Source organism: Cydia pomonella, chromosome 3 (genome assembly GCF_033807575.1).
Source record: "Cydia pomonella isolate Wapato2018A chromosome 3, ilCydPomo1, whole genome shotgun sequence".
In the NCBI taxonomy this organism is placed as follows: Eukaryota; Metazoa; Arthropoda; class Insecta; order Lepidoptera; family Tortricidae; genus Cydia; species Cydia pomonella.
Window position 1 is genome coordinate 28,196,792 of NC_084705.1, and position 27,129 is coordinate 28,223,920.

At 40.9% G+C, this 27,129-nt stretch overlaps 1 protein-coding gene and 1 long non-coding RNA gene across 5 annotated transcripts in view; one reads left to right on the forward strand and one right to left on the reverse strand.

Moving 5' to 3' along the window:
• Positions 1-27,129, forward strand: part of LOC133516485 (uncharacterized) — a 469,629-nt gene that overhangs the window by 346,017 nt on the left and 96,483 nt on the right. The gene's annotated exons all lie outside the window — the stretch shown is intronic.
• The window catches only part of LOC133516471 (multiple C2 and transmembrane domain-containing protein), a 225,741-nt gene that overhangs the window by 184,784 nt on the left and 13,828 nt on the right, over positions 1-27,129 (reverse strand). For all 3 annotated transcript variants that reach the window (XM_061849432.1, XM_061849433.1, XM_061849431.1), the window contains exon 2: positions 11,085-11,192. In XM_061849432.1, the coding sequence (XP_061705416.1) occupies positions 11,085-11,115 (31 nt within the window). In that variant the 5' untranslated portion in view covers positions 11,116-11,192. The remainder of the gene's footprint in view (positions 1-11,084; positions 11,193-27,129) is intronic.

Consider the following 27,129-nt stretch of genomic DNA (forward strand, 5'->3'; position numbering starts at 1 on the left):
GTATTTTTATACCTTTGTATCGCGTTTAATAAAAGTGAGTTTGTGCGTAACAGTAGTTTATTTAGCTATCTCCTCGCGTATCGTATTCGCTCCTCTTCACGCGGCGACGTAGAGGGCCGTGGTCACGGTCTTGGCAGTAGGAGTGGTGGCGACAGCCCGGTGCCTTCTCCATTGAGCTATCGTCGGCAGATATAGCGCCGCGGGCTGCTATATTTTCCTGGTCCTTCGAACCGGATTAACTGTCAGCCCATCAAGACCGTCGAGATCAGCTTCTACTCTGCGTGAAGAACCCCATCGTGCGACATCGTCAAGATGCCGATAATTCGGACCAAGAAGGCTACGTCGGTACAGAGCGACGAAGACAGGCAGCGTTTCCTAGAAGAAGGCGCGGCGGCGGCCCAACATCGTGAGGTTGCCCGCGAACACGCTGAGAGGACTGAGGACGCCGACGCGGAGCGCCCTCCCCTCCCCCCTGGCGAGTCGGCCGACGCGGCAGCGGTCACCCATCGAGCTGCTAGCGCGGAACCGTTAGGCGCAGCGGCTACATTATCGATCGACGACGTCTACCAGAGGCCACCGAGGTCTCCCTCGCAAGATACGATGTTGCTATGGCGTAGGGACCTGAACAAACGCCTGCGACGTCTTGCGAGACCTACACCGATCCCGTTACGTCATCCGAAGACAGTGGTTAAAGACGTTACCACATCGCAACGACCGAAGGATACTCTAAAGGAGGCGAGCACTCCGCACGTGCACACCCGTGCGCAGTCCGTGTGCTCACAAGCGAGTACCGTCATCGAGGCCAGACTCTCGCAAGCCGAGCTGGAGGCGAGCGAGCGGCTAGCGGAGATACAGAAGAAGGAGCTGCAGTTAGAAGCCGAGTTAGTGAAGAAGAGGCTGGAAGCCCAGAAGCTGCAAATTCGTGCAGAAGCCAGTGAATCCGACGCGGCATCCGATAGGAGCGAAATCGGACCGCAACACCAGCGCATCCTGACATGGATGGACGAATCGCAGGACAAGACGCTAACCGAGCCCGTCAAGTCCAAGAAGAGGTTAGCCAACGAGCCCCCACCGGATTACGAGACTCCAAGGCGCTCCACGCGGGAAGAGAGGCATATTCGACGTCGCTCACCGAGCCGCGAGGACCGTCGGCGATCGTTATCGCCACCGATCGAGCCACGTACGCCGCACACGGAGCGTACACAGCTCACTCAGGAAGGAACCGTAGCGGAGTCTATGTTGCAGTTATTCGAGAAGATGCAAATGGCGGCTCGACCGGCACCGAAGGATATCTTCGAACTTCCTCACTTCTACGGAGATGTGAGTGAGTGGCGAAGTTTCTACAACACGTACACCGAGACATCGAGAAGATATAAGTTTACCGACTACGAGAACGTCGCTAGACTGCGTATGGCGCTACGCGGGGACGCGAAGACATGTGTGTCACACGTCCTATCGACCGCAACTCGTCCAGATATGATTATACGAATACTGAAAAAGCAATTTGGTCGGAGCGAAGTATTGCTAGACAGAGCAATCGAAGATTTGCGCAAGCTGCCAGCGTTGGGACCTACAGCGAACGATCTCAACAGCTTCGCAATCAAAATTATGAACATAGTGTCCACTATTATGGATATAGATCGGAGACACTACGCCGACAACCCGTTGCTGATTCGCGAAGTAACGGACCGGTTATCGCCCCATATTCGAAGCAGGTGGTGCGACTACGCACGCAATCATCGTGATACCGACGAACCCGAGATCCTGCAACTTGCTGACTTTCTGATGGAGGAAAGTGAACAAGAAATGGCGTTTTGTCATGCCCGCGCAGCCCCGAGGCGTGCGCAGGTACCGTCAGCAGCACCGAACGCGCGCGCGACCGGCACTCGTACGAATACATCCGCGCCGCGTTATCCGATTCCCGCTACCACACCCGGAGGTCGATACGCCACAGCACAGAAGGTGACGTATGCGACGCGTCAAGCCAGTACATCGAAGTCGACGTGCCTGTATTGCGGCGGCAATCATTCAACGCCGGAATGTCGCAAGCTAGCCGCACAGAGCATAGGCGCAAGATGGGAGTGGGCAAAGCTCAACCGTATATGCTATAGGTGCATGGACGCGAAGCACCTCAAAATACAGTGCAAGGCGAAAGGGTGCGGTGTGGCAGGCTGTCCGCACGTGCATCATCGTCTGCTCCACGCGGAGACGACGCAGGAGCTCCGTGATAATACCGCGATGGCGATGACTCATGCTACGCAACGAGCGGCCGTAGCGCGAGTTACTACAGCATCGATCGAGCCGACGGCGGCACAAGAGACGCAATCTACGCAAGTTACGCAACGAGAGGACAACGACCCACGAGTCTACGTGTCATCGACCCCGAACTACAACGTGTTGTTGAAAGTGTTGCCTGTAACGGTAACAGGCCCGCAAGGAACAGCGCATATTTTCGCTTTTATCGACGACGGATCGACATTGTCGATGATCGATCAAGACGTTGCTGATGAGATAGGTGCAGTGGGTCAAGACGAGCCGTTATGTATTCGAGGAATAAGGAATCTCAAGCACACGTCGATAACACAGACTGTTAAGGCCACCGTGAGACCGGCGAAAGGAGGTACCGAACACGAGATTACCGTCAAGACCGTAGATGGCCTAGGAATCAGGTCACAGTCGCTCAATAAGGAGCAACTACTCAAATATAAACATCTGGCGGACTTAGGCGACGAATGCTACGTCGGAACAGGCGTACCACAGATGTTAATCGGAGGTGATTATAGTCACTTGATTACACCGACGGAAATCAGGCAGGGCGGCGAGAACGAGCCGTGCGCTATGAAAACACCACTAGGTTGGGCGTTTTTCGGTAGAATGCCACGCATTATTCGTACGAACGAGCAAACCGTGTTACACTGCCGTATGGGGGATGAAGATCTCATCGAGCAAGTGAAGAAACATTGGTCGATCGAGGCGTTAGGCGTAACGCAAAAGGAGAACGTGAGTCCGAGCGATCAACGAGCCATCGATATATTTAATAAAACCGTGAGAAAAGTTGGAAATCGCTACGAGGTTGGCCAGCTATGGGCGTCAGACGACGTGAAGCTACCACCGAGCTACGCTATGGCGCGTTCAAGATTACATAGCTTGGAAGCGAGAATGCGTCGCGACAAGGACTTCGCGGAGGACTACGAAGCCCAAATTCAGAAGTTGCTGAAAAAAGGATATGCCGAGCGTATTATGGAACCACCGCAAACCGATAAGACTTGGTTTTTGCCGCACTTTAGTGTTTTTAATTTGAATAAAGGCAAAGGAAGAGCCGTATTCGATTGTGCCGCGAAAAGTCAAGGAAATAGTCTGAACGACTATATTTTAGCGGGACCAGACCTGCTAAAAAGCCTACTGGGTATACTACTGAGGTTTCGCGAATGGAGCTTCGCAGTAGTAGCAGATATACAGGAGATGTTTCTGCAAATCCAGATTCGAGCCGAAGACCAGCAGAGCCAGCTATTCTTGTGGCGAGGTACGAGAAGAGACATGGAGCCGCAAGTCTACAAACTAAACAGAGTTTGTTTCGGAAACGTATCGTCACCGTTTCTCGCGCATTCAGTGCGCAATCGTAACGCAACCGACAACGAGGACAAGTATCCAGAGGCGGTCTACGATATACACAATAATCATTACATGGATGATTATGTGGCGTCCTACAAGACTGAAGACGAGCTACTGAGAGTGTCATCGCAGGTACGAGACTCTCACGCCGAGGGAAACTTTCACCTACGAGGCTACGCGAGCAACAGCGAGCGACTGTTAGCGAGCATCGAGCCAGAGCTTCACGCACAAGAACCGACGCATCTAGGCGAGAAGCAACAGACCGTTCTAGGAATGACTTGGGATCCTAGCACCGATACTCTAGGATACAATACGAAGATGCTGCGCGTACCGGACGCAGTAAAGAATCACGAGCGACCACCGACGAAACGAGAGTTACTCAGCGCGATAATGTCAATTTACGACCCGATGGGACTTATCGCTCAATTCGTGATAAGCGCGAAGATAATATTTCAGCGAGTTTGGTCAAAAGGAACGGATTGGGACGCACCGCTACCATACCAAGAAGCTGAAGACTTTTTTCAGTGGCTGAATGCACTGAAACATGTAGCTACGCTACGCATACCGCGACAGTACGAGACACCGAGAGCTGCTACGAAATATACTCTGCATATTTTCACCGACGCGTCAACGGAAGCATATTGCGCTGCAGCATATTGGCGCATAGAAAACTCAGAGCAAGAAGTTCGAGTAAGTTTAGCAGCGGGCAAAAGCAGAGTTTGTCCACTGAAGGTGCTATCCGTACCGAAATTGGAGCTAACAGCGGCAGTCATCGGAGTACGGTTAGCAGAAACGATCTGCAACGAGCAACGATACGACATCGACGAAGTGATATATTGGGCGGATTCGAGAGTCTTATTAGGATGGATCAAAGACGACGCACGAAATTACAAGCCATTCGTATCACATCGATTAGCCGAGATCACCGAGAAATCGAATCGTCAAGCATGGAGATATGTACCGACCGATCTTAATCCGGCAGACCATGCTACACGAGGCAAGCCTACAAGGAGGATCGACATACAGGATGATTGGTACAGAGGGCCGCAGTTTCTCTACCTAGACGAGGTGGAGTGGCCGAGCCGAGATATTACAGTAAGCCGCACCGAAGATCTCCCTGAAAGGAAGCTGAAAGTCAAGTCAGGAATCGTTTTATCGACTACGACATCGAAAATGGAGCCATCAAGCGTATTACCCGATATACGTCGCTTCAGTAATTACGATCGATTGATTAATTCTACAGCCTACGTGCTACTTTTCATCGATAAGCTGAAATCCAAGAATAGGAGACTACAGCTACAAGTGCAACACATTAAGCGAGCAGAGCATATGTGGATACAGAATAGTCAACGGAGAAGCTTTCCAGACGAAATACGTACTCTGCACATCGGACGCGAAATCGACAGGAAATCGAAGCTATATACGCTAGCACCAGAGTTATGCGACGACGGCGTGCTACGTATGAAAACGAGATTGGGCAACGCTCCAGTACTCTACACGTCACTACATCCGATAATACTGGACGGCAGAGACTCATTTACTCGATTGCTGATTCAGAGAGCCCACAGACGATCAGCGCACATACATAACGAAGCCGTGATAAATCAGTTACGTCAAGATTATTGGATTTTGCATCTACGACCGATAGTGAAAGCCGTAGCGAGAGACTGCGCACTTTGCAAGCTACGTCGAGCTTCACCGCGAGCGCAGCCCTTCGGAGACCTACCCCCCGAGCGACTACAGGCTTATCAACGACCGTTTACCTACACCGCGCAAGACTATCTAGGCCCCATGTACGTGACAATAGGCCGGCGAAGAGAAAAACGCTGGGTCTGTTTATACACATGCCTAGTCACCAGAGCCATCCATCTGGAGAGCGTGCATAGTTTGTCGACGGACAGCGCGCTACTCGCCCTACGACGATTCGCTGCGCGACGAGGATGGCCACACACGATGTACAGCGACAACGCGACATGCTTCAAGGCGGCATCAACGGAGCTACGAGAAGCATATAAGCAGTGGCTACCACAGCTACGTGCTTACGGTCTACATCATCGGATGGAATGGAAGTTCATCCCGCCTGGTAATCCCTCTGCAGGCGGAGCTTGGGAACGCATGGTGCGTACCGTGAAGACGGCAATGGCGTACACATTCCATACAAGAGCACCGCGAACAGAAGTCTTCGAAACACTATTAGCAGAAATCGAGAATATCGTTAATAGAAGACCTCTCACACACGTTAACGTCGACCCGCAATCCGAGGAAAGTCTTACACCGGCACACTTTCTACTACTGCACAACGCAAACCTACCTATGATCGGAGTCTACGAAGAAAACGACAAGAAGCAGTGGAAGGCTGCACAGGCGCTCGCAGACCACTTCTGGCGGCGCTGGACGAAAGAGTACTTCCCACTGTTAGCACCACGTAAATCGTCCGACGAGGGAGGACGACAGATCCAGCCGGGAGACGTGGTCATCATCGCAGAACCCAATGGACCTCGCAGTGTATGGCCCAAAGGAGTCGTCGAGGTCGTCTATCCAGGCCCCGATGGACGGGTCCGCTCCGCAGACGTCAGGACGAGGCACGGGACGCTGCGCAGGCCGAGCTGCAGACTGGCGGTCATCGCGTCGCAACCCATGCAACAGGAGTCTTCGACTGCGGGGACAAAATGTTAGCGACGCGACTGAAAAACCTTAGATGACGCTAAGATTAATTAAGTTGAAATACGATTAAGGCTGTATTCGAAATAAAGATTTTATCCGTTAGGTAGGGCAAATATATAATTAGATTGTTATTAGACATAAGAATTGTGTAATCGTTCGTTATATCAGGTATTATTCGATATTTAGGTCACGCAAACCCTAAATCCCAATTCCTTATTCGAAGAGCGAGATGAACGAAGGAATAAGAAAATAAAGAAAACTTATTCATTGGTTCATAATTATAGCCAATCACACGTAAATAAAGACAAGGAAAGGTAAGAAACAGTGAGACAGAAAATCTCGATCGTGATTGGTCAGTCAATTTCCCGTACAGAATTCGATTACGCTCAGTTGTACTATGAGACGCATATATTTAGGTTATTATCGCAGTAATTACTTTAATTAGACAAATGAATGTTACGTATAATCGTAGAGCGTGAATTGCTTAACACCCTAATATAGGTCATATTATCGTAATCCTAGCTATTAGATAATAGCATGCCGTAAACCGTCGAGAAACGGGCTATTGTTCCGAGCGCGGGCGAACAATAGGCTTTGTATTCGTAAAGTAAGCGAGTCGGACAGGTGTTATTGTTTTGTTTCACTGACCTAGTAACCGAGTTAGCGTGTTATGCAATATTTAAGTCAATAATTAGATATTTGTGAGAATTATAGTTATGTAAACGATAACGAGATAACACGATTTAACCCGAACAAAGCCGAATCAAGTAACCGACCAATCAGAGGGCTTGATTCAGAACGAATCGAAACGCGTCTTATCTCCTTATCGTAAGGGTGTTCCTTTTCTACGAAATTCGTATATAAGCGAGGAAGGAACGGAGTGAAATCGTAGTCAGTCGTCGAGTGATCCAGCAACCAGAAGCCTCAAGAAGAAACCAACCGGAAGAGAACCAGAAGCGGTTCAATCGCGTAGTAGGGATCGTAGGAGTATTTTTATACCTTTGTATCGCGTTTAATAAAAGTGAGTTTGTGCGTAACAGTAGTTTATTTAGCTATCTCCTCGCGTATCGTATTCGCTCCTCTTCACGCGGCGACGTAGAGGGCCGTGGTCACGGTCTTGGCAGTAGGAGTGGTGGCGACAGCCCGGTGCCTTCTCCATTGAGCTATCGTCGGCAGATATAGCGCCGCGGGCTGCTATAGGGGCCTTACGGGAACTAAGAATGGTGCTAGTTCAGCAATGTCACTCACGAATGCGAGCGAATCGTGCAGTCTAACGCAACTAGTTGCAACCAATCGCGCGCCCAAACGCGTTGTGGCGTTAGACTGTACGATTGGTGCGTGTGTGTGCGTGACACCCCTGTACTGGCCCCATTCTTATTACCCATAAGGCTCGTCTTTAGATATATGTCAATGGTAAGAGCTAAGAAAAAAAGAATTTTATAATTAAAGGATCAGTTTCATTGGTCTATTACTCCTTCGATATACAGCGTGCAGTGACTCCCCGCAGGCAATAAGGCGGCATAACGACCAAAGAAACTCATAATGGTATGCGCTACAGAAATCTCCCACACCCCGCTTGCGGGCCCTATCAACCAATGAAACTAAGTCTTAACTAACTTAACATTCATGAACAGAAAATACAAACAGAACCTAAATCTGAGTACGTCAGTCAATCAGATACGCCGTTATTGTTTCGTTTCTCGGAAACGTAGCGTAGGCGTCAAATTACTACGCTCAGTGTCGTCATGAACAATCTGCGGGGACCCGAACAGAGCTTAACACGATTTGATTTGATTAAGTGGCGTCAGACCGCAAGACACCTTCGGGAAAGGTTCGGTCACACAATCCCTACTAATATCATAAATCCAAAATTAACTCTGTCTTTGTGTTACCCTTTCACGCTTAAACCGCTGAACCGATTTAAATGAAATTTGAACCGATTGAAATGAAATTTTGTATATTTTTATCAATCATCATGATCACCCCACGCAGACATAGTCGCGGGCAGGCCAGAAGCTAGTAGATATTTTGAAAATGATTAGGGACTTCTCATTGTCAAATGAAAGATATTTGTAACGAAAAAGAGGAAGGAACACTGTAGACTTCAATATGAGCTTCGTAATTACAAAAAGTTTATGTGAAATTACATTAGAAAGAAGATGTTTTCATATTTTTTACTTATTAGCTTGTTCTATCTAATTCAATGAATTCAATAGTTTCGCCATGTCCGTCTGTCTGTCTGTCTGTCCGAGGCTTTCCTCCGTGGTCGTTAGTGCTAGAAAGCTGAAATTCGGCATGGATATATAAATCAATACAACCGACCAAGTCGTACAATAAAATCTAAAAATTTAATTTTTTTGAGGGTACCTCCCCTACACGTAAAGTGGGGGTGAATTTCTTTTTTTGCATCAACCCTACAGTGTGGGAAATCGTTGGTAAGGTCTTTCAAAACTAATAGGGGTCTTCAACAAACATTTTTTGATAAAGTGAATATATTCGGAGATAATCGCTCCGAAAGAAAAAAATATGTGTCCCCCCTCCTCTAACTTTTGAACCATAGGTCCAAAAAAATATAAAAAAAAACATGGAAGTAGAGCTTAAGAAAGACATTAAATGAAAACTATAGCGGACATGGTCAGTTTAGCTGTTTTTGAGTTATCGCAAAAAGTTTCCCCTCATAGTAAAAAGACTTACTTTAATTAGGTACTGATTATGCAAATTTGCCTATTTGTTTAACTCGCGTGAAAGGTACCGTTTCATCCCTTGGTTAACAATTTACTATACTTTAAGCTCCAGTTTAGCTTATTGTGACGGAAGAGTAACTACGGAACCCTACACTGAGCGGGGCCCGACATGCTCTTGGCCGGTTTTATTATAATAATCATCCGGTGCTTTATTACGTGCATGTTGTGAAATAATTTGTATTAAATACAGGAAACATCCGTATTGGTGAAAGGCGGCCATTTTAAAAGCTTTTATTTAACTTGCAATGTATGTATGTTTGTTCGGGTGGAATCTTGCTACTCAATTTTGAAGCAGATATCTTCAGCCGATTAAGCTGAAATTTTGTATACACGTTTAGTTTGGATGACAATGCATGATAAATGTGACGTCATTCTAAATCCAACATGGCGGACCAATAGCTTTTATTTAAATGCTCTAAAAAGAAGAAAATAAAATTTTCCTTTAAAATTTTAATCATCAACTTATAACCTCATTATACACAATTTATATGTTCATAAAAGCTTGTCGCGAGGTTTAAGTACCTATAAGTATTCAATTAAATTAAAATGTTTGAAAATTTAAACTTAGCAGATCAAGTTACTTAATTAAAGAGGTACTAGTTTGTTTATACAATTAAATCGCGCGACAAGCTTTTATGAACATATAAATTGTGTATAATGAGGTTATAAGTTGATGATTAAAATTTGAAAGGATTTTTTTACTTTTATTTTATTAAGAATAAACATATACCCAGCTTTTTTAAGCCTGGTAAAGTGTGGCACGTAATAGTAGATTGTTAACCAAGGGATAAAAGGCAACCATGTGTGTCGAGGTAGTTTGGCGCTCGAACGCAGTGAGAACACCAGTTAGTCCGAGGCTGAAATGGTGCCTTTACCCGAGTTATACATTCTACTTTTTATTTCGAATACGAGGATAGCAAAATACATATGCATTTTAAAAAACACTGCTAAGTATAAACTTCCGTAGTATTTCTTGAGAGTACTTTCAATTAACAATTTAGGTAAAAATATCGAATGGGAAATATTTATGGAATGGGGAGTTAATTATCAGAATGGAAATTGTACAACAAATGCATTCAAAACAAGAAAAAAACGTACTCGGAAAGTATAGAGCTCTAGAGCAGAAGCGGAAACGTATCATTTTCTGCACACTTTTTAGAACAACAACGACCCACTTTCAGAGCATAAGAAAAGGTTTGCCATAGGCCATAGTATTAAGGCAAAGTTTACCGTTCTATAAACTAGTAAGTATACCTAACTCAAGTAAACTAAATTATTCATGAAGGCCCTGGCTTGTACGTCAAGTTTCTAACGACTGTTTTCGCCAATGGAAATACGATGTTCGATTGGTATTATTAATGAATCTAACAGCCTAGCTACAATGACTAGATTTATCATGGATGCGTTTGAATGACTGGAAACGACAAATGTTTAACAGAGTTATACATAAATATGTGATATTCCATCACAGAAGGGTCCTTATTCTTCAACTGCAATAATGACCATTTTCTGATGGAAAGCCACATAGACTTTATTCCAGATAGGATTAGACAGAAAGAAAAATTGATGTTTATAGAGCAATTTCCTGGTGTTATACAATACTTGAGATAAGGGACAATGTGCAACATTGGGCATTAACTGGGGGAAATTTAGCACTAACCGGTATTATTTAAAGTGATGCTTCTAATTCTATTCACCACATTTCGAACCAAAACGCGTCTATCCTTATAGCTCAATGGGAAATCGAGAATCTCCAGTTCACCTGCTCGCGAAGGGTCCTGCAGCTTTTCGGTCACTTTGCCCAGAAAGACGGACATAATCTCGAACGACTGATGATCACTGGGAAAGTCAATGGAAAGAGACCGAGAGGTCGCTGTCCAATAAGACGGGCCGACCAAATCCGCTCAATTTTCTTCACAAAGCCACATGATGCTCTCCATACCACCAAGGACAGAAACAGATGAAGAAGCATCACCAACAAGAAATTCAAAAAGAAGACGCTCAGCAATGAGGAAACGGCGCGAGGAGGAGGAATGTGAAATAAAAAGAGCATTAGGCACTTACTGGTTTGCGGCGAGTGCTTCTTGGTGGACATGACGTGGTGCAGCTCCTGTCAGCTGTCGCAGCGCACGCACGCGATCATGGCGCGTACGCACTCACTCTAGCGCCCGTCTGAAAAAATGGAATTTTTAAAAATAGGCGTAACGTTTTTTAAATTAATAAATCTCGACGACGTGTGGACAAATTTAAAACGTTTTTTTTTGGAGTTGGTTGCTGTCGTTGATTTCATGGGATCACAGGTCAATTTCAGGTCATGGGCTCATGGGATTTTGGAGACAACGGATCTTTGAAATTGGATTTTTGTTGGTTTTTAGTTTGAATTTTAGTAAAGGTAATAGGTATGTATATATATTCGTACACATCTATAGTGATTTGGTTATTTTTCTTCAGAAACTTTGAATAGGGTGACGACAGCTTAATACAACCCTGTACTACAGAAACTAGTTTTGGTTAAGACTCGAGTCCTTTAAGTCCTCTGCTTAGAACTAGACTCAGTTTTTCAGAGTCGCATAATTAAGTCTAAAGTCGAGTTCTTTTTAACTTCTTAGAGACCCGAGTCTTTTGTAGAGACTTGAGTCGTTTTCAGAGATCAATTTTTTTTTGTTTGCAAAATTTCGAAATGCATTGTGGAGAATACAAAATGCGCTTTTTAAGTTTAAATGAACTTTTATTCACTTTTATATTAAAAATTATTACAAAGGTGATCGCGGGACGTGTCGTCGGTTCGGATCGAGAAAGAAGAGAGAGAGTTGCCACATGCAAATTATAGGGCAACTACAAAATATGTTGCTATATAGAAAAATAACTTAAGCTAAGCTTACACGCTATATGTTTTGTATTAAACATAGTTGGGGCCAGGCAATTACATAAAGGTAAAGATTCCAACAGGAATCTAAACATAAGAGAAGTTATTAAAACTACAATACAGGTAAAGGACATAACTTAGTTATGGCTCTACGAAATATCTTATTATTAATTTTAACATCAGCTACCCTTACTAATCCTGTCCCTACCAGGGAACGTTTTTACTATACGAGCCATTGGCCAATTTAATGGAGAGGTGTTTATATCCTTTACAATTACCAAATCACCTTCCTTTAAATTAGTTTGCTGGTATTTCCATTTGGGGCGGCTTTGAAGTTGGGTCAAATAACTTTGAGACCAGGTTTTCCAGAAGTCTTGCTTAATTTTAGTGCACATTTTTCAAAATGGAACCCGATTTACTGAAGTTTCCGTGAGATCAATTTCTGGATAACTTGTTAAGGCTGCGCCACAAATGAAGTGTCCAGGAGTTATATAATCACAATCATTAGAAATAGCAGAAAGTATAGGTCTACTGTTCAAAATTCCTTCAATCTCTATGATTACAGTGTTAAGTTGTTCATAGGTCAAACATAGATTGCCTACTATTCTTTTGAAGTGGTGTTTTACACTTTTGACGCCACTTTCCCAAATTCCTCCAAATGTTGGAGAATAACTCGGTATCCAATTAAATGTTATGTACTTGTCTGAGCAATATTTGTAGACAGAGTCTCTACAATCTTTGGAGGAGAATAGGTCATACAAGTCTTTTAACGTATTACAAGCACCTTTAAAGGTTTTTGCATTGTCACAAAATATATTTGTGGGCATGCCACGCCGAGAAATAAATCGTTTAAGACATGCTAAGAAAGTTTCAGTCGTGAGATCAGAAACAAGTTCTAAGTGAATCGCTTTTACAGCAAAGCAAACAAAAAGCGCAATGTAGCCTTTAGTAATAATAGGTTTTCTAATGCAAGAGACCTTTACGTTAAACGGACCGCAGAAATCGATTCCTACATGCTGAAAGGGTCTGCTCAGAGTGATTCTTTCTTTAGGAAGATCTCCCATCAACTGCTTTGCCGCTTCAGCTTTCATTCGTATACATTTCATACATTTATGCACCACCTTTTTTACCTCCCGTATACCATTCACAAGATGATGTCTCTGAGATAGAGACCCTAATACTAGTCTAGCGCCTGCATGCAGAAGTCTCAAGTGCTCTCGTTCTATAATGAGATCGGTAATAAAGGAGTTTTTTGGAAGTATAGATGGATGCCGCTTGTCATAAGACAGGTTCTCTGCATTTTGCAGTCTCCCCACGGCCCTAATTACACCGTTTTTATCTAGAAACGCTAATTGATCACCAATTGACACAAGCTTATTTTTTGAGAGCAGGACTAATTCTTTACCAAAATGCTCTGCCTGTGTGCAACGTACAATCTTCGTCATAGAGTCACGCAATTCCTTTGCAGTTAAGTAACTGCTTGTAATTTTGTTGTCTTTGTTCAAGCAGTTATTATAAAATCTATACATAAAACCTATAACTCTTTGAAGTTTATTGATGTTAGAATATTTTCTTAATAAATCCAGAGGCTTTATATTTGTGGTATGGCACAAAATTCCCTCTACATCGTCTACATGTGTCATGAAATCGTTATAATTAAATTCTTCAGAATTTGCATGTGTATAATTTACATCACAAAGACTAGTCTTTAAGTAATATTCGTAGATTAGGTACACAAATCATACAATAACTCATAATTTCATTAATGTTATTTAGATAAAACTTATAAAATTGTTAAAGGAATCTATTCAGAGTCTCGAGTGCTTTGCTCTTAAAAAAGACAATAAAGGACTCGCCTCGGGACTTTAAAGACTCAGAAATTTTATAAGCAGTCTCGTAAAAACGAGTCGTTCTTCTAATTCAGACTCAAAAGACTCGAGTTCCTACCAACACTAACAGAAACCCGCCTCGTTGGTCTGTACCCTATACATAGCAAAGTTCCTGATTTCTAGAGAAATCCACCTTCAAAATAATTACTATTCATCACAACCACCCGCAGTTGTTCAATTCAAAAGGCTCTCGTTAGTTCCTTTTGCTTTTAGTCGGAAGGCTTTACAAAGGTTTGTAAAAGCCTTCAAAAGAGCCGGGGTTAATGCACTCAACAGTCCACAAACATTGTTAATGCATGGAGAGGCTTGGCCGACTCTGTTATAACAATTAGATATGGTTTTGATCTTTAATACGACCTTGATCGTCAGCACCGATCAGCGTTAGCGACGGTCTCATCAGGGCGTAGCGGAGTATCCAAAAATAGTACGAGCAACGCCAGGCGTACCACACTCCGCGATTTCGTCGCGTCGCTACAAGTACATGCGGCCCACACCAGTTCTGGTGACTAGCAGCAAAGAGAAATATCAAAAAGTGGCGCCATCAAATAGATCAAAGGCCAAATGTATGGTGACATCGTTTCGAGCGATGGCACCACAACCTTTAGGTTGTGCCCGGTAAGATAACGCCACTTTTTGATATTTAACAAATTTAACACATATTAGTGAAAGAATAAGGATAAAAGTCAAATGGCGTTCTAATAGTTTTAGTCATGTGTCGAAAGATAAATTTACGTGGCTACAAAGTTTTATTTGGCAATACACCTTATGACCTTTATTTCAAATTCTCTTTGCTAGCAGTAGTAGTTGCCGCGCACCGCTACGGAACGGACGCCTGCTCGCGCTTGCGCCACCTTGCAGTCATATCTGTCGTAATAGACGCGTTTTGTTAGAGAGTGAACCTTCTGTACGTAATACTATTATTTATTCTGTGGTAACGCCACCCGCATGCATGCGCGCGCTCTGTGCCCTCAGGCATCTCGCTCGCACTTATTGTTGCGCGTAAGATACTTGTTGACACGACTTAATGTCGTATCAAAACCGTAACAACTTATTAAATTAGCATCGGGCTGGGAATGGGCTGGGATGCAGGTTTGGCCTATTTTCAACGCGTCTAAGATATCATTCAAAACTTGAAAAGACACATGCAATTTTGATTTGTCAATAAAGACTCAAATTGAAATTGAATGATATGATACGATAATGATATTTCACAGATGCCAGGAATATTATTTCTATTCGGTATTCGGCTAGGTAATTATTCCAATATATTAATAATTATTTATACAGTATTCAATCAAGTACATACCGCAAAACGTAACCAATCGTAACGAAATTTCGGCAACGGAATCCGAAAGAAATTATCTGTATCTCACCGTTTTAGTTTTTGCATTTACGGTGCATTTATTTGGGTGGTTTTAGCACTTTTTAAAGTAACCTAGTTTTTATAAGAATAAGAATATCAAAACAAGCAAAACGTACAGACTGGTACTGGTAAACATAATTATAATTAATTAACAAAATGATAATAAATTTAGATTTACATGTCAATGAATTATTTAAATACACATAACTATGAAATAATAATGTCAACGAATTTATAATTGAACTACATTGAGAAATTAAAAACAATAACAAAAGATACAATTCAAATTACAATTCCACAAACGATTTTTACAATAATTACAATAAAAATAGTTACATTAATGCACATGTTTGATAGAATACTTGAACATATTAATCCTCCAGGAACTCATTTACCGAGTAATAGCTTGCGAACAAGGCAAGGGCACCATCTGTCGTAACGGTTTTGATCGACTCAGGTATTTAATTATATATTTTAGCACCCATTACACCGGTTTTCTGAAGCCTATGCGCGGGGACAGCCAGCCCTGGTTTCCTCCTTGCGGAATGACTCTTTGCAGTCGGGAACTCATGTGTCTCACATACTTACCAACCTCGAGTACATAGAGAGAAGGCACTGTTATTAGTATGTTTAGATCAATAAAAAATATTTATATAAAAGGATCAATATTACATAGTCATGCAAGCATTTTCCTTTTTGAGGGTTCCGTAATAAAAAGGTAATAAGGAACCCTTAAGATGTGACTCTCTGTTTGATCCAGATAGAGATCTCCTCGAGTAAAATCAAACGATACGTTACGTTACGCGTTACGTTAATGTTTTGTGCGTTGCGTTTATTTTACAATCGTTCGTAAGGAGTAAACTCCAGCCGTGAGTCGAAGCTGACACATACGGCCCGATTCGAAGAATGAGATACGATAACGATAAGTTCTGGTTTAGATAAGTTCTCATTTAGATATCGATTATATGTCGTATAATTGACTAAAGCAGCTCGATTCGGGCAACCAATGTCACTTTGACGTTAGAAATATAAATCTTAGATAAATCTTATGGGGATCACAGCGGAATCGAAATAAACGTCAATTTTGACATGTCGTTTAGCTACCGATCTTTTAATGATCTTTCCAAGATCTTAAACGTGTTTATCATTCTTCGAATCGGGCCGATGCACACTTTTTACTGCAATATTAAATTTTTTGCCTAAAAATCTATGAATTACGCTTATTAGCACTATTTTGTGACCACTATGTTACTTGTCACTGAATTAACCACTCTGTTACCGTTACTCAAGTAAGTGTGAAATTACTCGTCTGAATACCAACGGCGCCTATTACGCGTTTAACCTTTTAACCGGATTAACGCGCGTCACAGATCATTTACCTACGGATGTATTTTATAGATTAACTATCGGTCACATAGTGTAGGTAAGTGTGTGTGTGATCGATTGTACACTCAGCATCAAGAATAAGTATTAATAAGGGTGAAGGGTGGTAAGGGATGACTACTCGTGAAAATAGATAGCGTAACAAATAGATATTAGTGCCTGTATATAGAAAAATTACATTTTTAGGTATAAACACATAAACACTTTCACTTACAACTTACTGAGACCTTTTTAACTGGGTAAAGTCTTTGTATTTAGTAAGATAGTTACTCATATAATAAAAAAATGTTATATATAATTTATTAGCATTAACAACAATATATTCTGTTAAAATAATAACCGTACCATTTCGATACTTCTCTGAAATTCACTGTAGAGGAGGACCGGACATACGAAAGCAGATTGCCCGAGTCAAAACGGAGATTGCCCGACTCAAGCTCAATAGGGTTGTTTCCATCTAAAAATCTTAGGACAAAATTGTATCCCAATAAATTCTTTTGGATTATAAGAACATGTTAAACTACTTTTAGGGCACCTGTAATGACCATATTTTTGTAAATATTGAATTTAAAATATCTTTTGGCACACGTCACGTGACCAAACTCGAAACGTCATTGAAGATTCTGATGACGTGACAACTCTCGGATTGACACTGTTGACAGGTAGGCGATAAACAACAAATGACAAATGTCAGTTGACAGTTCGTATCTTCTACGTGTGTATGTAGTTATGTGTCAAACCGTAAACTGTGACGTCACACCATTTTCAAAGAGCGTTTTGGGCGCGAAAGCATCTGTCAAAATATATTTTGTTAATTTAACATATTTAAAGCCGTTTTTAGTATAAAAGTTGAATTTTAGAGCAACTTTTAGTTACTATAGAACGTAATACAAGCGTTTCAAAAAATTGGAAACAACCCTATTACTGCAAGCTAAATATACCGCTCATGATTTCAATTTAAAAAAAATCTATACAATATTGGGTAAAGTAAATAAACCTCCAGTAAACTTACTCTGTGAGGTAGTTGGATAGTGCTAATTAATGAATAATGATTGCCAAAGCTCGTCGACGTTTTATTATTTAACACGGAGTCTATTGGAGATAGTCTATGGCAAGCGCTAACGATTTAACTCGTAATTCTTGGCGACGTGCCAGGCTTACTACAAAACCTCATTCAAGCCCATTCTAGCCCTGTCACTGTCACTCAATTTATATAAGCCCTGAGTTTGAAGAGATCAGAGTTATTATATTTCCATTAATGCGTTTTGAAGAGCTTTTATTATTCCGTATCGAAATTAATATATGTACGGAATATCTATGATCATGATGTATGTCGGAAACCTGTTTTTTTTTCAGTATTTAATATAATATGTTTTGATACTTATGAGGATCATATTTTCAATATTGACACTACGTATACACACAGATTTTATTAGGGTTTAACATAACACCAACATGGTGTATGTGCGTAAGTGCTGCCATTACTTTCTTTTAGAATGCTTTGTGCTACCTGTGAGGTCCTGTAATAAAAATAAAAATAATAATTCAACCTATATACGTCCCACTGCTGGGCACAGGCCTCCTCTCATGTGCAACAGGGCTCGGGCTATAGTCCCCACGCTAGCCCAATGCGGATTGGGGACTTCACATACACCTTTGAATTTCTTCGCAGATGTGTGCAGGTTTCCTCACGATGTCTTCCTTCACCGAAAAGCTAATAAAAACAATAAAAACAAAACACAAACAAAGAATGAAAACAAACAATTAAAACAATTAAATGAACCTTTATTTCAAGCTCAGGCTCATACAACGCTAGTTACAAATATTACAATAGCAGAAAAACTTAAAACTATGTTAGTAACAATAAAGCTAGACAATTACAGCGGTTCACCGATACTGGGCCTGGGAAGTAAGCAACTGAGTACACAATACACAGACAGTGCATTGTGATTGGCTTTCTGTTTTAATCTTGTTGTCCTATTGTAAGTTTAAAGCTGTTGGTTCTCCTTAAAGTAAGTAAATAAATAAATAATGGCATAGGTAAGTACTTACCTAAAGTTCAGGTAAAGGATACCAGAGTAAGTAAAGCCTAAAAATTAAGACATTGTGTAACTGTTACTGATAAATATCCCGGGAAAATTCATCAGTTCAATTTTAACTTACTACTACTACTTGTTACCATTCGTCCGTGCATCTTGCTCATGCCTATAATTGTATGGACAAATACGGACGAATGCACGCGCGAATGATATCATTTAGAAATCAGAATATACGTTCACATTAGCCTCCAAGACGGAACACCGATTGCATAAGGCTCGACTCCATCTTAGCGGATTTCTTTAGTAGTAAAGTTATAATAGGAGAAAAGATCGGAAGGGACAGGTTATATTACAACTAACCCTGAAGGGATTGAGGTACCCTTTCAGAGAAGGTGGCTGGGGACTCAAATCCGATAAAGATGACAAGCTTTTATCGCTGACTGTGCTTTTCTTCCCACATGCTACTAATACTCATCGAGACAATTCTTAAAACTCCAAACACAATTAGATTAAGTTGTTTCATCACAGAGTTTCTATGGCTACCTCATGTTTCCATCATCAGATCAGCTCGATAGTACCATAATATTGCACTGTCACCCGACTTACATATGTTTGCAAATTCTCAGCTCAATCGGGAAGTGGGTCAAATTTAGCTTACAAGATTTGACCCACACATACATACAACATACTAACGGCAAGTTAAATAAAAGCTTGTAAAAATGATCAGAACAATTCGAACGTACATTGACATGTGAATGATGTCATTAGTTGTAGTGCGTCACACTCGCACCAAAGAATATATTGACAAGTACGAGCGAAATGCGCGATAACTGAATGACTTCATTTAGTTATCAATGATATCATTGAGTTTAAGGTGTATATCAAAGTCGTTAATATGATATTAGTATGTCTAGTTCGCATACATATACGTAACCGCAATCCTGAAAGAAGTGTTTTACTTATGAGTAAGGAGTTTTTGGAAACAGTAAGTACGAGTAGTAATGGATTAGAATGAAAATAAGTAATAGAAAATTGGAATGAAACAAAGGAATGACAATATTATTAATGACATATTCATACTTCTATAATAATATTTCTATAAACACAATCGTTAATGCATTATTATTTTTGTAAGATTTTCGGATAAATAGCTTACTGAGGTAATTTTATTATTCCCTTTATTCCATTTTTTTCTTACGTCAGGTTTTTTACAATATGTATATAAAAGTAAAATATAAAAAAACTCACAAAACAATACAAAAGATATAAACACATTATAAAAAACCTAACCTAGGGTGCCGCCAGCAGCGGAGCAGGACCCAAGCTGCCGGTGGTCCAGGGCCGCAGAGAGAGGAACCGCCGGACTATCCGCGCCGTGCCCAAGATCACCGCCTTCTGCATCTGACCCTTGATCCAACTACCTAGCGAGAGTCTCTCAAGGTGTTGGCCGAGACTCTTCGTTATGAGACCGTTCGCTGAAACGACTATCGGGACAATGATCGTCGAATCAACGTCCCACATGGCGGTTATCTCGTGAGCCAAGTCTAGGTACTTACTGGACTTGTCCTTCTCGGCTTTCACGAGATTCTCATCATGGGGGATGGTGATGTCTACGAACACGGCCCGGCGTTGTGAACGATCTATTATCACGATGTCAAGCTTATTGGCTACAATAGTCCTGTCAGTGATAATAGATCGATCCCAAGAGAGCGTGGCACGACCATTTTCGAGAACTGGCGCAGGTGAGTACTTGTAGTTCGGTACTTCGCGGTCCACAAGGATTATTATTATAATTATTAATTGTCTCTATCAACTTATGACGTATATCCCTGAGGCCACGTCATTTATTGAATTAGTTACATCCCGTGTAAATATTTCGACAGATTTCATTGTTGATAACATTATATTTGTCACGTATACAAAATAAAAATACTAATTACTAATTTGAACAAACGAGAACGCCTGTTTTTTAACACTTTTTCTAACCTACTTCCGGGAATAATTCGAAAATTTATCTTAAAATAATCTAAAGAACATGATTAAAAAAATATTAGCGTATTATAAATACATGTTTAGCGCATCTATATATTGCCTGGGCTATTATGACAGTGTGAAGTGCCCTAAATAATTTAACGACTAATACTTAATATAATCTGTCTTTTTTATGCAGTCGTTTAGTTCTTATAAAGTAATTAATATTTTGAATAAAAACAACTGAAATCAACGGACGAAAATCGGTGAACAGCGAGCTACAAAAGTGCATATATAGTTTTGCAGCTTGGTGTAACTACTTCGCGTGAAAGTTTAACGCAAAGAACCATTAGGTATAGAATTTTATTTTATTTCATGCATAACGTTAATAAGCTTTAAGATAATTAGGCCAGAGCGGTCATTAGGTCTAAACGCTGCCTAAATTTAAAACGCCTACATCTACCCGCCGGGAATGAAATAACGAAGTTCTGAGCCGCATAATTTGGTTTCAGAATAATATTAACCTGGGCTTTCCCTTTGTTTGATATTTATGTTTCGAATTAATTGTGGAAAATAATCCTGTTTTAGCAGTACGCCGTGATTGCCGATGGCTATAAATGTTGGATTATTATATTAAATACCTGCTGGTTTGGATGCTTTAAGAAAGGGGATGACGACGTTTTACCCCTCTTCTCAATCAATATTAATATAATTATATTAATTAATATAGGAAACTATTATTAAGTAATTTGATGTATATTAACCACAGTCCACAGCTATGCCCTTTCGGTTCTTTTGTTTTAATTTTTGTGATTATTAGAGGAGTGTGAAGTTTAAAATAAAAACGAAACAACAAGAATAACAGCAAAGGTTTAAAACGAAAATTCCAAATCATGTCGGCCACGTTTGCTCAACTACAATGCCTTTTTCATCACACTTGCTCGAAAAAGATCTTATTTCAAGCAGGTGTACTGAAGGACAAAGACCTATATTGTTCCCGTGGGAGTGATGGATTATGAAAAAAAGCTATAACTCCCTAGGGAGTTATAACTTTTATTTAATTATGTCACGAATTCATAGAAACCAAATGAGTTTTACTTTAAAAATACTGCCGTTAATAATTTGATATGTTTTTTTATGTTTAAAAATATTTAATTTGATTAATTTAATAGCAGTTTAAAATATTTTTACATAATTTTTAAATCGTGCCTAACCTGTCAAAGAATGACAATATGGCGGACGAATGTTTGAAATATCACCGTATTTAAGAATAATGTCGCTTAAAATAAAATATAGTTTTTTCTTCGCAAGTGTGATGAAAAACATTGTGTGTAACTCCGGGGATAAAAATATTGCAACCTCGGGTGTTTAATTCCCGACAGCCGGAGGGAGAGAATAATATAAGAGGGAATTACCACCCTCGCTTCCAAAACTTCACTTACCCCCCTCGTTACACAATGTACTATAATATGTTGGCTGCAATCCGTTGTCTTCTATCAGTCCAACTCACTCTGTTGAGCCGAAATACTTATGTTTTGTTAATATGGATTACTCCAAAGTAACGCCTCATTCTATTAATGAAGATTTGTATATGTTATTTTGAAGCCAGCTCTAGGTACGTAAGGTTGAAAACCCCAAGCGTCAGAATACGGCATTCCCAAACACGTGCTGCCAAAGGCCAAGCTACAGGAGAGCCGATATCAGTACCCCTAGTGTAAATTTATTCGATAGCGAAACGTGACGTACGCGTTTGCGTTAAGTGTCATTGTGTATGGGATTTTGAGTTTCAAAAACGTCCCGCTTGGCGCACTGTTTCTAAATCCCATACAAAATGAGACTTAACGCAAACGCGCACGTCACGTCACGCTATCGAATAAATTTACACTAGGGGGCACACTGTTTTTAATGCACATAAGATGTTTCACATGCTTCACTGCGGCTGCATCCCTGATACAGTCTACCATTTGAAATTCCTTTTAACTTTACTCATGTTATTTCTAAAAGCAGGTCAACTGAAATGCCACCCGACGTGAACCTTGATTAATAAATCACGGCGATACTTTCGCTCGCTCGTCAACACTGGGACTCCATTATTACTGGCCGTGTATGTATTGCAAATGGGGAATCAAGCTCTCGAAATAACCAATGTAACGTGACCTAAAGGCTAAGGGGGACTAGCTGGCGCGCAGAGCAACGCTAACTGACGCTAATGCGTACGACGGATTTTTCCTATTTTTTTTTTTGCAAACTTCGTCGCCTCTTTCCTGTAGATATCGCAAAGTTAAGGGAAATTAATTTTTACCTTTGAAAATAATATTTTGGAATGTACAATTTGAACTCTTTCAAATGATAGTCCACTTGACCTAGTCACTAGACTTTGAAATATTGCCCCCTCTTCATATTGAGCATGTTCCATCGCGACAACGTGACGACAGTACAAAAAAAAACACTTTCAATGTGTCTGGGTTAGCGTTGTTCATAACTATTCCAAATTTAAAATCGATAGCTTAAGTGGTTCTCGACATACTTAGCGATGTGACAGACAGACAGACAGACGGACGGACGGACAGAGTCGCTCCATAAACCCGCCTATCTGGACCCGCGACTAGAAGCGGATGCTCTTATTAGTTCCGTCTTGTGCGGTATATGTGATAGCCCTTCCCTTGTCGTATTACAACGCTCGTCTCATTCGTTTGTCGATTATGGCAAAAAACGGACTAAACGTTTAAAGAATGAGTGACGAATAATTCATAATACGAAATAAGAAATAAACGAAAAACTAATGACAAGAGTGAAGTTGACACCACTCTTGGGCTGTAGCCAAGATCTTATATGGACGAACGCTAGTTTTTTTAAATCAGGATGACAGATGAAAGTTATTAGTTATTAGGTAACGTTTTCTGTAAACGATTGACACTTTAATTCTTGTCAACCGGCCTGGGTGAAGCGCTTCTTACTGCTTCATATGGTACATGTCAAAGGAACTCTAATCCTGTACGGTTGGTAACACGCGATCGGTTACCGGCGGTCGCGCACTTCTGTGATTCAGCCCGGTCAATGTGAATCGTATTAACATCCAGTAGTTAACCCTTTGAACACCAAAGAAGTGAACAGACGCGTACGGCTACAGAGTACCTAATGTCAATCTTCGTGCATTCCGATAAGGTTCACGATGGCGTCATCGATGGCGCTGGGGTTTCAAATGGTTACAACAGACAATGCATAAACATTATTGAAAGGCTATAAGATCCACCTATGCTAAGTTAAAGAGGGTTTCTGTTAATATACCTTTTATACCGGGTCCCTGTCACACACTCTTCGAATGGCATGGGAAGTAGCGAGGAAAGCAGGCGGAGACGTAATACTTTGTGAGGGAACGTTAACCAACATGCCGCACAACATGCTCCTCGCCATGGCCCGTCAGTCAAACTGACGACCGGAGTCATTTCTCTATCTCTCTCACCCTATCTTCTCATTCACGCTTGCGTGGGCGTGAACGAGAAGTTTTTCGACCCCGGTCTTCAGTTTGGTTTGCGTCTACTATAGTACGGAGCGTTGCGATTATACGCAGGAGTAGAACAGTGTGTGGCCAGAGAAGACAACATCGCGGCAGCGCGAGGAGCAGAACGAGGAGTGGCGGGGCATTATACTGGCACCCCTGACTGCCTTCAACTCGCCCGTACTCGGTAGATTGGAATGAGTTCCCTGCAATGAATGGCTCGAATTGATACGTTAATCTTTTAATTGGAATCTCATAATGCCGAGTCAGGGCATTGAATTCCGAATTAACACCTACCGAAGTTGCAAATTGACCTATTAATATATACCTTTTATACTTTCTTTTTTTGCCGGCTATGGCCTGGCCTTCACCTCACTCTTTCTCTCATTAGCAGTACATTTGTCCTTTAACCTTCTCCTCTTCTCAAGATTGACGACTAGTCTGGCTTAGTGGGTAGTGACCCAGCCTATGAATCCGATGGTCCTGGGTTCGAATCCCGGTAAGGCTATTTATTTATGTGATAAACACAGATATTTATTCCTGAGTCATGGGTGTTTTATATGTACTATATAACTATGTGTTTATCTATATATATACGTATGTATATTGTCACCCAGTACCCATAGTACAAGCTTTGCTTAGTTTGAGGCCAGGTCGATCTGTGTAAGATTGTCCCAAATATTTATTTATTTATTGGAGTTTCGCCATCGTCGTGGAATTTATCAAAAAGCTAAACTAAAAATATACAATAACAATAACAGTACGTGACTGTTGCAAATTGTCCTAAAGCCTGATTCAGATTCAACAATTTCTTATGGTTCTAAACTAGACTTAAGAGGGAATTATACCACGTGATCGTCCATAATGTTTTTTGACTTCTAAATATCTTCGTTTCTCTATGATTTTTAAGTGTGTTATTGGCACAATGAAAAACTAGGTTTATAGGTTTTCCTTTTCTTCAAATATTTATTTATATATATTTTTTAACCTAAACCTAGAATATATTATGCTGAAGCAATCTACATCAAAATCAAAGTGATTTATTAAGTTTAGTTAGTGGAAAACGTTTTCTCCCGAAATGGAATTTTATAGAAAAATTACCGTTATATCCCTAGGATCCCAAAGCTATATTTCCCACTAGAAAATACCGGAATATAGACCATGATTACCTTTTACATTGTTTTTGAGCTCCCGATATTTCGACGCAGTTACATGCATCTTGTTCACGGGGAGATAGCGGGTGGATGTCAAAGTTGTGTAGACCGCGCTCGGTCTACCCTCATACGTGGGCGTCGGCTGCGTTCGCTTTCAACGCATTGACATATATATCTAAGGACCGGCCTTACGGGCGCTAAGAATGGAGCTAGTTCAGTGGTGTCACTCTCCAATTAGAGCCAATCGTGCAGTCTAAAGCAACTAGTTGCGCGTGATGCGAACTCATCAACCAATCGCGTTGCGGCGTTAGACTTCACGATTGGCTCGATTTTGTGTGCGTGACACCGCTGTACTGTTCCCATTCTCATTGTCCGTAAGTTGATTGAAGTCTAGTGAAACTAATCGTGAATCATTCAACACTGTTATTGGTTTTAAACTAGTTTTGTCACAACCTTGATGATCGCTCAACCTGATTGGTGCATGCGAAATGAAGTTAAAGTCGTCCGTGAGATACGCGCCAATCACCAGGACGATCGTCAAGGTCATATCAAAACCGGTTCAAAACACTAACAAATTGTTAAAATAGAATCGTCCTCCCAATGTCCCGTTTTATTGCACGCTTGTCTATGTCTAGAAAACAAGCATAATAAAATTTCTTGCACATTTTCCTGGCTTCATGCTTACATGATATGATAACTCTTAAGTTATAAATTTCATTGCATGTTGCAGAACGGCTGCATTTTTCCCGTTATAAGGAAATTAATAAGAACACACTGCACATGTGTATAATTATGTGTAGTGTAAGATCCACGTCCATGTGCTGAGCGAGCTTAAAAAGAGAAGAGAAGAAGGAAAGATATCAGAGCGGCCAAGGTGTTCACAAATATCTTATAAAACCTCTATAATTAAGATGGTTAAGTACATGATCATATACTTTTTTACCAATCCAGCTCGTAAAGGCTCTCCTATTTCTTCAAAATTGATAAGAAAGTGTCATTTTATCCACAAGAGTGGCAAAGTAAATTGATGCGAGTTATCTTCTGATATTGGCTAGAATTAGAATTGACTATTAAGTGATGATTTTGAAAGATAAATATTTGAAAGCGTTAATTTGGATTACATTCATTTGATTTATTTGGATTTTTTTTATAGTTCCTAATTTTCTCGCGTTGCTGTGGTTCCATTTTGGAATCGGATATCGAATAAAACAAATAACTATTTACTACACTTAACTGGAAGTTATTGCAGATATTCCCAACGTCCCGTTTTATTGCACGCTTGTGTACTTCTAGAATACAAGAGTCCGTGATTGGATTGCCATGTTGTGATATCACCGCCCGCGGGTATTCTAAATCATTGTTGAGTAAAGTGCATGTTTATTTCTTAGCTTCCTAGAATAACTACATTATTACCATACACCGGTTTCAATCAATTAATAAATATATATTTATTGTTTGTTTTACGTTGCAATTTATTTTGATTCTCTAAATAGATAAAATCTACTACGGAATGGAGTATAGAGACAAAATATTGTTTACTTCTAGGATGAGTCATATTTGGACATGATTTAGGGAAAAGGATGCAACCGACAAAAATCTGTCTATAAAATGTATAATTATAAAAACATTTATTTTTAAAGGTTTAAGAGACAAAATTATCACTCCGAAGGATTTTTTTAACTTATTTTTGTAAAACGTTACACAACTGACTCCCATGAGCCGTGGCAAAAATACTGGGACAACGCGAGGAAAAAGATGACTAAGTACGTGGGACGCACTACAAAAAGGTTGGGAAAAACTGATATAAAAGATCCCTATTACAATACACATTACATTTACTTTGTTTAATGTCTTACAAAGGCAAATGGAATTCGGACAACGTCGGGAAAAGTTGGCAAGCAATCAAAGTTTTAGACTAAGGTACCGCGCCCCTAGGGAGACATTT